Here is a 14,981-nt window from a genome sequence, read left to right as displayed (position 1 = left end):
AATACAATGTCGAACCTTCAAAAGCTATACTTTTTTGACAGGGCTGCCGTCATTCCCTTGTATTGTGCTGAGTATAAATACATTTCCAAATTTGTTCCTATATTGGACCTGTTAACTAAATTCACTACATCTAAAATGGTCACAGGGAACGGGCCCTTGCGGGTGATTCAGATTGCTACTTCAGAAATACGCCTGTGTTCAAATAAGAACTTCCATTAAATTAAAAGTGGTGCAATTTCATATGCACTCAGACATGCAAACCCATTGACATGATGGTTTTTTTTTGTAAAATAGTCAGTAGTATCTATATTTTTTGATAATTATATAACAGCCCCAATCTGTTTCATAGGCTTTATATCAAATAGGAGTTCACTCTTGAGGTTATTGAGGCTCAGGAGGTAGAGCGTTCGCTCCACTAACTGGAAGAACGGTGTCCTTGGCACTGAACCCTGTATCGATCTTGAAACCATCTGCATGTGTGAATGTGAGTCTGAATGATTATACCCTGATGAGCAGGTTGCACTTTGCATAGCAGCATCTGCCATCAGTGAGTGTATGAATGTCTGTGTGAATGTTGCAAGTAGTGTAGAAAGTGTCTCTTCAGCACCACAGGGAAATAGACAGCTCTTCTGCTCTCAGGTGCTTCAGCACGTCCAAAGTCAGAGCGCTGTCCGTGGTTCTGAAAGCTTTCTCTTTAAGCTCTCAAAGTAAACAGACTGCATTTATGTAATGCTATTCCAGTCTACTGAACACTCACTACAAAACGCACCAACACACACACACATTCACATTCAATGATGACAGAGGCTGCCATGTAAGGGGCCTACCGGTTAGGGGTTCAGTGTCATGCTCAAGGACACTTCAACCATCTCTAGAGGAGCCAGCGATCAAACCCGAAACCTTCCAATTACTAGACTATGGCTCTAGTAAGTAACTCATTCAACTGCAAAATCTCACACCTTTGTTACTAAATCATATATACTCCTAATGGTGTGTGTGCTTCATAACTAGTAACTAGTGTGCACCAGCGCCCATCATAATAGCGCACAGTGGGGCCTGTCGTGACAAAATGGTAAATTAACTTGTACCTTTAGACAGGGCCTTGCTAGTCTCCAATCCCTCAAGGTACTACTTGCCACATTCACCCATTCACATGCACTCATTCTTACACTGATGCCATGCAAAGTGCCATCTGTTCATCAGGATCTAATCAAATCGTTCACTTAGGGTTCGGTGTCTTGCCCAGGGGCCCTTTAACATGCAGACTGGAGGAGCCGGGGATTAAATCTTCTGATTAGTGGGAGACCCGCTCTTCCTCCCGAGACACAGCCGCCTCTACTGAGTTTCTGTCTCCAGTTTACACCAAAAGGCTCTGATAATTGTTAGAGATGATTCTCGCAGCAGCTCCCTTTTTTGAGGAATTGCCCTCTGGCAGGAGGTTTTGCTCAATTTGTTTTAAATAAAAGAAGCTTTTCAACTCTTGGATGGCACATTAAGGCACATTTTGTTCTCAGTTATTATCAGCTTATTGTAGTTAAATGTTGTATTTTGTAATATGTTGAGGTTTTTTGTCTCTTGTAAAACTTTGGCACTTTGGTGTATATTTAGCTTTTAGCTCATTCATTCATTCATCTTCAACCACCTTGTCCCTATCGAGGTCGCAGGGGGGGCTGGAGCCGATCCCAGCTGACATCGTGCGTGAGGCGGGGTACACACTGGGCAGGACGGCAGTTTATCGCAGAGCACATAGAGACGAACAGAGACAGACAACTATTCACACCTACGGGCAATTTTAGAGACATCAATTAACCAAACACCTGCTCGTCTTTGGACTGTGGGAGGAAACCGGAGAACCCGGAGAAATCCCACGCAGACACGGGGAGAACATGCAAACTCCACACAGAAGGGCCCCAGACAGGATACGAACCAGGAACCACTCTCGCTGTAAGGGGACAGTGCTAACCACCATAACACCGTGTCGCCCAGCTTTTAGCTCATTTTTTTCACATTTATAAACATTTGTGTATCTTAATATGTTTCATTTACAGTATATCATGGTGTTATTATCAGTGCTTGGCCTCATGGTATTGTTCTCATCCAAACAGCTTCACACTCGACACTGAGCTTCCTTGTGCCCTGAACAAAACACCTTCCATGACATAGTTGCAACCACTAGCATCATTTGCTAAAAGCTATTTGTTTGGGATCCGGCTATATCCAGGAATAAAAGCCTCTTTTTCTTCAAATGTTCTTGAATGTACTGCAGCGAGCGAAGGAGAGGGCGCTGTGCCCAACATCCCGTTCGCTGGTATAACAGTTAATAGAGGTCCTTTCTCAAGACACTACTGTGTGCACATTTGTGACGACCCTCCCTTCTCTCTCTCTCCCTCGGACATCAGCAGGGTCGTCAGCATCATTGGCACCACCTGGGCTGTGAGAGTCTGGGTGCTCTTAACTCTCTCCTGGAGCTCAGTCAGGGTGGCTCTCCTCCCAGAGACACCTTTTGTTTGGCATTTGGGATTCTGTTCATCCGTCTTACAACATTACACATACACTTCTTCACTCATGCATTCACCTACAGCACTGATTCCACTCACTACACATGATTAGTTGAAGTTACTTTTTCTTGAATAAATAATTAGTTAATTGTCTCATGTGTGCATCTCCTTGTTTTGTCATGGCCGTGCGGCCCGGTTTGTGACACATTACACACTACTGATAAATGTCCTGTAGATCTCAAGAGATCGTATTCAAAACTGCACTTCCTTTGGTCCTCAGCAACACCCCTGCCAAGTATGATGTCAAGTGCTGTTGAGTAAATAGAAGGACAGATGGACAGAGACTCCGTCCACTTTAGTTAGATACTGTCTTCAGTCCTGTGTCCTGACCGTCCTGCACTATGAGCTGTCAAATCAACCTCTCTGATCCACCTGTCGTTAATTATTTTGACATTATGACATTTTTAGGGTTGCTTGCTTAAATGTTTTGTATGTGAAGATTTACACAAGGGCATAAAATGACTCATAGTAACACTTTAGTTAATTTCAAAAGGAAATACATTCTTTTTAATGGCCAAGGCTTACTCTGTGCATCACTGAGCACAATGAAGATAATGATCTATTTAAAATCTGTGGGACGTCAAAGAATGAATAAACAGTCATGTTGGGAGAACATTTGCTTGCTGCAAGATTTACTTTTCATTTGCTTCATTGTAAAGTAGATCCAGTGATTGTGTGGTTATAAAAAAATGTTGTTGTGGTGAAGGCAAAAATCTCAACATTAGTTATTTCAGAAACCCGCACACATAATACAGAGCAAGGACATTAACTTCAGTGTTGGCCGCTGAAAAGAAAACCTGAACTGAAAGAAGTTTTATTGGCATTTGGAAAAAGTTTTGGCAGTGAAGAATAAAAGACTGGCATTCAATCCAAGCTCCCAACAAAGAACAAACGTAACACACTCACGCTCATTGTTACCGGGCTCTTACAATCTTATTCTTCTTCTCCTTTTTCACTTCAGGTTTTGTTTTCAATGCCAAATGTGTTCACAGTCAAGGGTCCACAAGATAAAGAGTTTTTTAGTTATTTGTTCGAACTGACCATTCAAAGTCACTTTGTGTTGAATTTAAACATTTCTGACTTTAGTGGTCGGAGTAAAAAGACAAGAGACCATCTTGGGATGTGATCACAACTCATCCTTCATTTTGATATCAACCATACAGTTGTTTTTGTAGTTTCATCATTGTATCTTACATGGTTGGAAAACTATAACGGTGAGAAGTTCTGGCCACAGACAGATGGACGGAGGGACGTATAAAAACCTGGCAAAATATTCAAAACTGCCTCTGTGTTCCCGGTACAGTGAGTGTTTCCAGGACCACATTTTTGCCAATGGTTTTTATCGTGGACTTTGTTATTTGTCTAGGAAGACGTTTCACCTCTCATCCAAGAGGCTTCATCAGTTCATGTACGCATCTGACCAGGCTGGGACTGGACCAGGACCAGGACCAGGCTGGGACTGGTCCAACTAACTGGTGTGAGATCCAGGTATTTAACCTCTCACAAGGCTGATGATGTCACTGGAACCCTTTTGTGCTCAAAATGCCAACGACCGTCGTTGGTGGGAAGTTGGTTTCGACTTCGTTAGTCCTCTACTTGGTCATAACAACAGTCGTTGGAGTCACAGGAGGCCATTGTTGATCTTTGAGGTTAGATTGTTGAATCTCCTGGGAAGGGATGAAAGGGCAGCATTGTAAACTGGAGATAAGTGGTGTCTCACACCTCCTCCTCTGTTTAACGATGGTTTCTCTACTTTTGCATAGATGGCTTCTTTAACTCCTCTTTCAAACCATCTGTCCTCTCTGTCCAGGATGTGGACATCGTAGTCATCAAAGGAGTGGGCTTTCTCCTTGAGATGTAAGTGGACAGCGGAGTCCAGGCCTGAGGAGTTAGCTCTCCTGTGTTGGGCCATGCGTTTATGCAGTGATTGTTTAGTTTCTCCAATGTAAAGATCTTTGCATTCCTCGTTGCATTGAACAGCATAAACCAGTTTGCTTTTGTGGGTGTGTGGTGTTCTGTCCTTGGGATGTGCTAGTCTGAGCATCTGAGTGTTACTGGGTTTGAAATACACAGGGATGCAGTGTTTGTTGAAGATCCTCCTGAGTTTCTCTGATATCCCAGCCACATACAGAATGGCTATGTTGTTTCCCTCTTGTATGAGAGGTGAAACGCTTCATAGACAAACAACCAAGTCCAGTTGCTTTTGACTGAAATTGCTTTGGGGCTAAAACCATAACATTATTTTGGCTACAGACCATAAGGAACAGTTCAAATCAAGCAGTGAAAGTGTTTATTGCATGTACAATTAACATTCCTGTGTATTTATCGTCAACAATGACATTAAATTACATTTTTAAGAGAGACGTTATGATTTCAGATCATAATGTAAGGCTGCAAACAATCGCCCACCTCCTGGCCCTTTTGTGTTGGTGCCCTTTACAGGCTGAAACACAAAGACTTTCTGAACAAGGTGCTGCTAACACTCATCAGCGGAGGAGCTGTAAAGAGTCCAAATGGCATTTACTGCATCCCACAGTCTGAAGTGTATTCAAACCTCTTCCACTCGTTTCTTTCACAGATCTCATTAGTCAACATTTCAGGGTCACAGGAACAGCAATGTGTTTATCCTCTTGATAAAAGTAAACCTTCTGCTTACTGCTTTCATGCAGAAAAAAAAATACCTTCAATCCCTTTAAATGACAAAAATGTACCGCGTTTATGAAACGTTAACCTTCAAAGAGAAAGCAACCGTCCAAACCCACGAGACTACAATGTTCTGCATCATCCAAAGTGTTTACACTACCTTTGGTCATAATATCGGTCCAAATTGTTATGAAAGTGAATTGAAAACATTCAGAAAGAGGAAATCTATAACTCTTTGGAGTTTACTAAACTCCTAAACAATCTAACTGAGGTGAGTCACAGAATGCTATATGTGTTTGTCTGTCTGGATAGAGATCTCAGATTCACCAGGGGATTATGGGGGAAAACTATAAATGATTCAGTGTTTGAAATGGAACTAAATAATATATATTCTTGAGACTCATAACTTGAACACAAACAGTCGCGCTGGAAGTCAATATTGAGGAGTGGGTGTCTTTGTCTTTCTTGTTTTCTTATAGTGCGTGTCTTCCTTTCTTTTGGACAGACAGCATCATACAAATATAAAAACACAGAAAATAAGCACAAAGGGTGTCAGTGACATCATCGGCCTTGTGAGAGGTTAAATACCTGGATCTCCACACCAGTTAGTTGGACCAGTCCCAGCCTGGTCAGATGCGTACATGAACTGATGAAGCCTCTTGGATGAGAGGTGAAACGTCTTCCTAGACAAACAACCAGTCCAGTTGTTTTTGACTGAAATTGCTTTGAGGATAACGATGACCTGGACGAATGAGAACATTCACAGGCTTACAGAAAATAACAATAAAATCTTTAAATACAGACTTCTCCATTGCTTAATATATTGAATTACAGTTTTTTATTTACCTTGAAAGGTGAAAATGAACATGATATTCTGATATTTCACAATGCATGTAGTTTTCAAGCCATGGCAGTACTTTCTTAGTGATACTGGACATCTACACTACTCTAAACCCAGGTGGTTAAAAACAGCATGTGAAATCTCCTATCTTTGTTGCTCAGACATGCCAAAGACAATGTGCTGCTTGGTTTAGCGCACATTAAAAACATGTGAGAGGCGGTTATTTTGCCACGAGCCGTGAACCCGCCGTCTATAAATAGACAAGAGAGACAACCTGTCGACCTGAGACAAAATAAACGAGTCCGCTGTGGAGAGGGTGACGGCAGAGTATGCATGCATTTGAATTTAACCGATTTGATCAGAACGCTTTGTGACAGGGAATTATTAATTCAGTGGTACCCGGCTGAAAACCGGAAGCCCGGTGATTTGGGCCCTTGCCATTTTAATTTAAGTTAATTAATTGAAAATGCATGTTGCTCTGTTTGATCCGGGGATGAAGCTTTTGTTCCGAGCCCTGTGCATCTGCAGCTGCAGTCATCAGAGAGATCTTTGAGCTCACTGGTTATCAATATTAACACAAAGAATATGGGCTATGGTAATTATTGGACCCTATACAATTATTTCATCCTGACTTATTAAATTAAATTCATTTTCTATCTTACCAACAGCAGTTAAAGACGTGAAAGCGGTTTCACATAGTCTGAAATGAAAGTTGCTCAGTACGCTGTTAATCTGGAGAATTTGTGCCAGCTTAAGCCATTTAAGTAACTATTGGTTAATTATTTGAGTTTTGTTGCATCACTTAAACAGCCTAAGTATGTTGTACTATTATTATTATATATAATTCACATTGGCTAATCCACTTAAGACTGGTCTGGGCCTGTTTGATGGAGAAGGCTGCCTTTATCTGGAGAGAGTAACGCATCTGTAACAATAATGTATGATGAATATTTCTATGATTTTATATGAATATATACATGTTTTTCCCTCCCGGGATTATTATTACAAATCGCCATGCATTATGTATTTACTTTTGCATATAGCCCTTTCTCAGATGATATAAAAAACAAACACATTGGGCTTCATCTCAGCAAAGTATCTGCATGAATTCTGTGCGGGAACTGTTGAGGGAAGGTCATCGAACTCCTGCTGTATGACTTGACGGCTGTATGACGGATAAATCCAAGCATGTGTTTCCTGTTTCAGGGTGATCGCCAGACAGCTTTGCAGGTCAGAGTTCCCCTTTGTTCAACTTTGAAGGAGCGGATGTTGTCAGTCACCCTCTAAACACTCCGCATTGTGTTTAGAAATGTTTTTATCCTTGTGATCTCCCCCCCCTCTTTGTTCACATGATAATGGCTGCACGATACTGGTAATAATTGCCATTGCAATGTTGTTTTTGATGCGATATAATAAAAAAAAATAGCCTGCAGGGATTCTCACCCTCTAGGGGTAAGTGCATCAATCAAGTATTCTTTGAGAGGAAAATTAAGAAGCTAGATCTATGAAGAACGTTATGCTCTAGTAAACAGTTTAATCATCAACACATTGGCAAATTGGAATTAACGGTGCAATTAATGGTTGCGGCGCACCGCCACGGAGGTAATGCACCCAGCATCCTCCCACACCGAGCGGCAGACTGCACAGACCCCACCCATTGAGGGAGACCTGATGTTACCTATAGGTAATTAATGGGGCACACTGGATTAGTCTCACTTTTCCTTGTTGTATCAAGCGGCAAAAGAGTGGTGCGCACTTCACAGTGTCAATGCTGAAAAAACATATCGTGCAACCCAAAACAAATAAGTTAGTTATTTGATTCTATAGACACTCAATAGATCAGCCAAAACTGTCATGATCTGGTTCTGTCAGTACCCTCCTCTCTTCCGTTATGTGTGAGTTTGTCTCCCCCTGTCTGTGTTTCCCTGCATAATCTCTCCCTCGTCTCTGTGTAGGTCCGGTAGGCGTTCCCCCAAGCTGCAGCCTGTTATGCTGATTACCCCAACACCTTAAATACCTGAAGCTGACAGGCATGCAGCGCCGGACCGCCGTCGACCCTGTAGTGGTAAAACTATTCCCCCCGGACTGTCATCCCCTTTCTCGTTGTGGTTTTCACGCTCCCCGTAGTAAGTCGATTCATCATGTTTGTTTTCTGTTTTTCTCCGTAGTTTCCCGTCCGTCTCCCAGATCTTCCATCCTCTTCCTGTTCCTGTTATTCCCGTGTTCGTTTAGTATGTCTTGTTTTTGTATTCTCTGTAGTGTTTTTGCGTTTGTCCGTTTATTATATTAAACGTTTGTTTTGTAACTTTACTTTTTGTCTGTGTCTGCATCGAGTCCACTTTTTGTGTTATACCTGAACTGTTCATGACAAAAACAGCTTAATATTGCTGTAGACTACAACAAATACAGAACATAAAAAGATCTGTCCTAAGGCAATTATTCATTTCTGGCTCTAGGAAAATTCCCCAAAAGTGTGTATCTGAACTTCCTCTTGAACCAGATCACACACATTTAGGCTCTTCTGGGGTTTTCTTTTGAAAACAAATGTCATATTTTTTCCACCTGAGACCTCCCCGGGGGAGACCCGCCTCCCGTTTTTTTTAGTGCATTATTATCACACTACACAGACTATATACATGTTCAGTGAGTTAAAAGGGAACCCGACAACAGATCTCTGCCCCTTGAGCCCCTTAGAGCAGATCCGGCTGTGCTGAAGTTAAGTACGAAGTAGAAGGAAAAGCACACAAGCCTTCTCAAGGAAAGTAAAAATTGTACACACACAGAGAGAAGCCTTACATGTTTTCCATCCTTATACATACAAATGTCTTTCCAATATATATTTCTGCTCTCTAGCATTTATTATAAAAGGTATGTGTTTGCTGTAATCAGATAGAAAAGTGGCCGAAAAGCACATGATGTAAATTGATGTAGGCTATTAGATAGATCTAGTCTTGGATCTTGTTGGCAAAACATTGAAAAGGGAATAAATTTGTCAATAATTTATATTTGGTTGGCACAGGAAAATCCTGATATTTTTCCTTCTTTTCATTGAGCGTCAAAAAAAAAAAAAAAGGGCAACGGTCCATTTTTCCGGGTTGTAACAGAAAAATGAAGAATAATGGAAATGTTGCAGCCACTGTTTGATTGATTACTGGATTTAAGAAGTGCCAAAGGTGCTGCGCGGTTGAGTGCGCGGTGTGCGTGCGTACGTGTGTGTGTGTGTGTGTGTGTGTGTGTGTGTGTGTGTGTGTGTGTGTGTGTGTGTGTGTGTGAGTGTGTGCAGCGTCTCCCTCCCTGCACTCTTATTCAGTCCTGCAGTGGCGGACGGGCTCGGAGCTCCCGCCGACTGGAGCGCAGACATGTGAGGAGCCCGTTAGTGTAAAAAGGAAAAGCTGTCGGAAACACGAAGAGCACAGATCCCTCTGGAGCTTTCACACTCAAAGGCGGATTATTACGCGCAGATGCCGGCTTTACGCGATCCGGGAGCAACTTTGCCAATGTGCTTTTTTTGTTTGTTTGTATATTTGGTGCAGATCTTCAGTCGGCACCTGGCTGCCTTTTCAATATCTCCAGGCTTACATCATTAAAAATATCCGCACACGGTCAGTAAACAATAACTGTTGTTTGGCTGGATTTGCATTTCCCTGAGGGTAAGATCATCATTTACTCACCTCTGCCTTTTAATCACTTAAGATTGAAATATGTATTTGTATGATATTGCTGGGGTGGAATTTTTTAACTTTCTATATTGCAACTTTTGACTTCTTACAGCAATGGTAATAATAAAATAGAAATACATCTTTCTATTATTATATTTCTGGAGTGACATCCTGCTATCTTTGCTAAATCAATCAATAATATTAAAGCAATACTGCAAACACTGTTCTTTACCATGTCTACATTCTTAAAAGTACAGTCAATATCAATTCAATCCCTGAGCAGAAACCTTCCTCACTTTGTTCCTTGCTGAATGTTTCTACAACCTAACTGGGAGAAGCTGACCAGGGGGAGATGCCGAAAGCTCTCCAGTGATTTTCTCCCCAGAATGTGTTATTTGCTGATTGGTCTGCTACAGAGCTATGAATAGAGCTGCAGGTGCAGACGGTCTCTGATATCTGTAATGTTTTCTCTAAACAGATCTGATTGCATCCCTCTGATGGACTGAAGGTGTAAGGAGGAGGAAGAGAGAGCGAGGAGGGGAGGGGGGGGAGGTCTGCACGATATTTGCCTCCCTTGAAGGTGAGAAAGTCTATTAACAGCTGGTCGGATAAGACAGCCACTCCCTGGAGGAAGAATGGTACATATGTTATGTAAGGACTGCACTGGAACCTGTGCTGAACAGCATCATGACTCCAGCTGACTCATATGTGACATAAGATGGGGGAATGTAATTTACATTTTGCTACAAAGATGTGTAACCACACAGAACCGAAGGACCTTCAGATGACAGGACCCGAGCCTGAAATTAGGTTTTTGGGAAAGATTTCCAGCCTTTGGATTCTGATTTTGGTGTTTTGCTTTCCTCTGCCGTGTCTATGAATGGATTTTAATGATGAAACCAGTGCAGTGAGCCATACAGTCCAGAGATTTTCTTACCTTTCTGCTGCCTCTCCTGTTGTGGTTTTGTTCCTGCCGGGACAGCAGCATGGATCTGTCCCAGGACCAACCATCAGACTGGAGCTCAATCCGGCCCAGCTTCTCTCCCTTGCTGCGGTACGACAACGCTCAAGAAACCATCAACCACAGCTTCCACAGCTCCATAATGCTGCCCCCAACTTTGATCTCCACTACAGCCTCCATCCATCAACCTCTGCCCTCTCTGCTGCCCTCCTCCCTCATCTCCTCCCCTTTCTTATCCACCACCTCCTCCTCTCGACAAACATCCACCTTTGCCTACAAACCCTCCTCCTCCTCTTCCTCCACCTTTTCTTTGTCCCTGTCCACCTTTTCTTCGAAAGACCTGGCGGACCTGGAGAGCATGCTGCTCTGGACAATCCACGAGCCCAGCACAATCGCTCTGACCATCATGTACTGTCTGTCTTTCATTTTGGGATTTGTTGGGAATTTAATGTCCCTGCGTGTCCTCACCAACAGGCGAAGCCGGCGGCTAGCTGGTGTCAGCGCCACACGCAATCTGCTGGTCAACCTTGCGGTGTGTGACCTGGCTGTGGTGTGTGTGTGCATGCCCATCACCCTGGGAAGCCAGATCTACACCGCCTGGGTCTATGGTGACCTTCTTTGTCGAGCGGTGCCCTTCACGCAGGCCGTTTCTGTCTCAGCTAGTGTGTTAACGCTGACTGTGATCAGCGTGAATCGCTACTACAGTGTTCGGTCACCACTGCGAGCTCGATCCATGTTTACCCGCCGTCGGATCTTGGCGACCATCGCTGTGGTGTGGACTGTGTCTTCGATCATGTGCGCTCCCATTGCAGTGATGAACCAGCGGCGGGAGATCAGCTTTGAGACATTTGCCATCTTGGTCTGTGAGGAGAAGTGGCCTCAGCATCGCCTTAAACAGGGGTAGGTTCTCCGTCAGACAGAATTAACCAGTATGGTTCAGTCTTTGAAACTAATTTTCAGATATTTTGTCCACTCAAAAACCATGATGCAGCGTCAAGCTGACAGTGAGTCATTAGATACTGTTGGGCCACGTTTCCTGGACATTCATCAACATTAGTGTTCATTGTGTCCAGCTCTGTTGGCAGTAATGGCCGATAGAGCATGTGAAATTGGAGGATGCTGTCATTGACAGGGAGCTCTCTGATTGGCCGTTCAACCCAGTGAATTCAGTGATTTCACCCATTTAAAGCGTTTCCCCTTGAGAAAAAAAGACCACAGACCAGTTAACCATGTTAAACTTTACTGTACTAGTACTAGTACTTAACTAACTTTTAGCACATATTTTCAAGGATATAATGAGACTTTTTAATTGGGTAGATTATTCTTTGATATGTTTTTGGATCACAAACAGGTACATAACTTAAGTGCAGCTTGACTGTCTGGTTGTCTGCAGTTTTTTCACCTTGAGGGAACTTGAGGGCGAAGCTGAATTTGTAATGGCTTGGTGTTTGCCTGTGCTGGTTCTTAAAGTTTGGTTTGGGGTGTTAGCATCTCATATAGGGGCCCACTTGCCATTCAAACCTGTGAGGTTCTTAAATGCTGTGTTTGAGGACTGTCTAATTCACCACTATTGTGAACTCAAAACACAGGTTTAGAGACAGGCTTTTTGTTTCTTTTCTTCCTGTGTTGTTTTCCTTCATCCCGTTAAGTGACTGAGAAGGACTTCTCTTTTGTTCACTCAGTGGTTGTCTGCATATGCCTCTTTATATTCATTGTCTGCCAGTCACTTTGCAACCGTGTGCTGCGAGGTCTTAGAAATAGTTTTAATTATGCAGCGATACCCTTAACGCTAATTCTACTGGGAGTTATAAGACAGTGCTGTTGGTTACATATTGTCATATTGATCCTTGTATCTTGTTGCTGAATAGAGGAGTTACCGTCATAGTTGTGAAAGGAGCCCATTGTGTTCCTGATAGGTATACTTATGCAGCAATCCATAACTTCAAACAGAGCATGTCATCATTGTAATAAAAATATCCTTGACTCATTTCTAAATAGCAGAGTAGCGAGAGCATCTCCAGCAACAGAAAATGTTACAGTGAGTGTTTCACCACATATACATAGGGATTTTATAGATATATTTAAATTAAAATATAATTTCAGATGGGAATCAAATCAGTATCTTATTTTTAATGGTTTACCTTTTCTTCCACAGATACAATGTGCTGCTGTTTGTGATGCTCTACTGCCTGCCAGTGACCTTTAACCTCACCATAGGCTTTCTAACTGGCAGGAGGCTTTGGGGAGGAAAGAAATCCACATTCGCTGATCTTGATCCTCGCAGCGAAGCTCTGCATGCCTCGCGCCTCAAGACACGCCAGAAGATTGCTAAGATGGTCGTGTGTCTTGTGCTGCTGTTCGCAGTGTCCTGGCTGCCGCTCTACTTGGTTGACCTTTGGATCGACTGCGAGGAAAGGCCACCGTCTTGGCTGCTGCAGACACGACCATTTGCTCAGTGGCTCGGTCTGACAAACTCCAGTCTTAACCCCATTTGTTACTGTTTCATAGGGGATCTGTATCGCTCAGCAAAAGTGATACGGACACGTTACTACCAGAAAGTCTCTGCTCTCTTCGGCTCTGCCTCATTCACCAGCTCAGCTGCAGTGGTGTCTCCTGACGCAGTGATTACAGACACCAAACCTGAGCGCCACCATATTGCTGCTGCTGCTGTGGCAGCGTCTGCATCCATTGTTACGATGCCCAGGATGTTGAGCTTTGCTAGAGCCCAGGGACTGGGGCAGAAGGTCGGAGACTGTTCAGACAGCCGAACGGGATCAGACCACAGTATTTCAGACTGGTGTCGGTCCAGTCCCAGTGTGTGTGACAGCTCCTTGTTCCCCGGCCAGCTCCACTTACTCCAGCACTCTGTACAAAGAGAAGACTTTCTGCCTACAAGAAGACACTCCGTGAATGAGAACCTGGGATCATTACCTTTAAGAATTGAGTCAGTGGAAATAGACGTGTTGCCTTTGAGGAGGAATTCGGGGGACAGAATATATGGTCTGTCAGCTGATAAGAGAGACAACATTACCATGGGCAGAGACGCTCTCTGTTACACTGGACAGCACAGAAGCAAAACATCACAAACCTACCCTCTGGTAGGAGACAGGGAGAATGAAACAACTGATATGACCAGCCTGTGAAAGCTGCAGATTATCTGAAGTATCAGCAGTGAGGATTTTTTTCTTGTCTGTCCTGCAGGCAGCAAAAACACACACACACACACACACACACAGCTCCTGATTCAGTTTGCAATTGATAGTGAAGGTTAATCCCTTGCAAAAGTCAATGTTTGTCTTGAGGATAAACTGACCTGGTCCGCACTTCCTTCTTCCTCTGTGTTGTATTCTCTCACTACTATCTAAAGCACAGGGGACCCAGGATCGACGTTTGCACCGATGAGTTGAGGCTTTTTAAGGCAGATGGAGGTAAAAGTGATGAAGTGAAGCCTGCAAGGGAAGAGTTGGGAGTTATTAAGCCTCAGGCTGGAAAGTCAGTTATCAATAAAAATCACTGATTGAAGCTGTGTGCCATTACAAGCAAGTCATAAGTGATTCAGCTGCAAGTCACAGTTGTGGCTAATATCTGCCTACTAACCCAGCAGGACGTATCTGTGTGATACGTTATTTTTCTTTATGTTCTTCTCTCTCTTTCTTATTGCTTTGCTAATGTAGGGAAATACTGTATCTGTTTAGTTTCTGACAGGTGTTTACAGGATAATGTTACCATCAATGTCTGCAGTCTGTGAAAGATTTCTACAGTCGCAGCAGTTGTTCATGTGTGCAGTCATAAAGGGGATATGCTGGGATATTCTGTTTAAGAAGCAGACCATCTAAAACTCACAATATAATGAATAATTTGGTTTTGCACATAAAGACTTTGTGATAGTGCTATTTGTTATGAAATAACTTTTAAGCTCTCATCTCTCTCTCTCATCTTCAACCCAAAACTTTCCTCTCCCGGGCCACATTAACCAGCTCTAACTGGGGGATCCCGAGGCGTTCCCAGGCCAGTGTGGAGATATAATCTCTCTACCTGGTCCTGGGTCTTCCCCGAGGCCTCCTCCCAGCTGGACGTGCCTGGAACACCTCCCTAGGGAGGCGCCCAGGGGGCATCCTTACTAGATGCCTTAACCACCTCAACTGTCTCCTTTCAACGCAAAGGAGCAGCAGCTCTACTCCGAGTTCCTCACCGATGGCTGAACTTCTCACCCTATCTCTAAGGGAGACTCCAGCCACCCTCCTGAGAAAACCCATTTCGGCTGCTTGCACCCGTGACCTCGTTCTTTCGGTCATGACCCAGCTTTCATGACCATAGGT

At 43.3% G+C, this 14,981-nt stretch overlaps 1 protein-coding gene across 1 annotated transcript; it reads left to right on the top strand.

The window, feature by feature from the left end:
- Positions 1-10,687: 10,687 nt before the first annotated feature.
- LOC310963706 (uncharacterized protein) lies at positions 10,688-13,805 on the top strand (the record flags this gene model as incomplete). The annotated part of the gene is made up of 2 exons (XM_083936612.1): positions 10,688-11,562; positions 12,818-13,805. 2 exons carry the CDS (start codon positions 10,688-10,690, stop codon positions 13,803-13,805), a joined length of 1,863 nt encoding a protein of 620 aa, XP_083792738.1.
- Between the last annotated feature and the right edge of the window lie 1,176 nt (positions 13,806-14,981).

The sequence above is a fragment of the Echiichthys vipera genome, assembly GCF_963691815.1.
Source record: "Echiichthys vipera genome assembly, chromosome: 2".
In the NCBI taxonomy this organism is placed as follows: Eukaryota; Metazoa; Chordata; class Actinopteri; order Perciformes; family Trachinidae; genus Echiichthys; species Echiichthys vipera.
The sequence above is the reverse complement of the archived record's forward strand: the minus strand, read 5'-3'. Positions and strand labels throughout refer to the sequence as shown.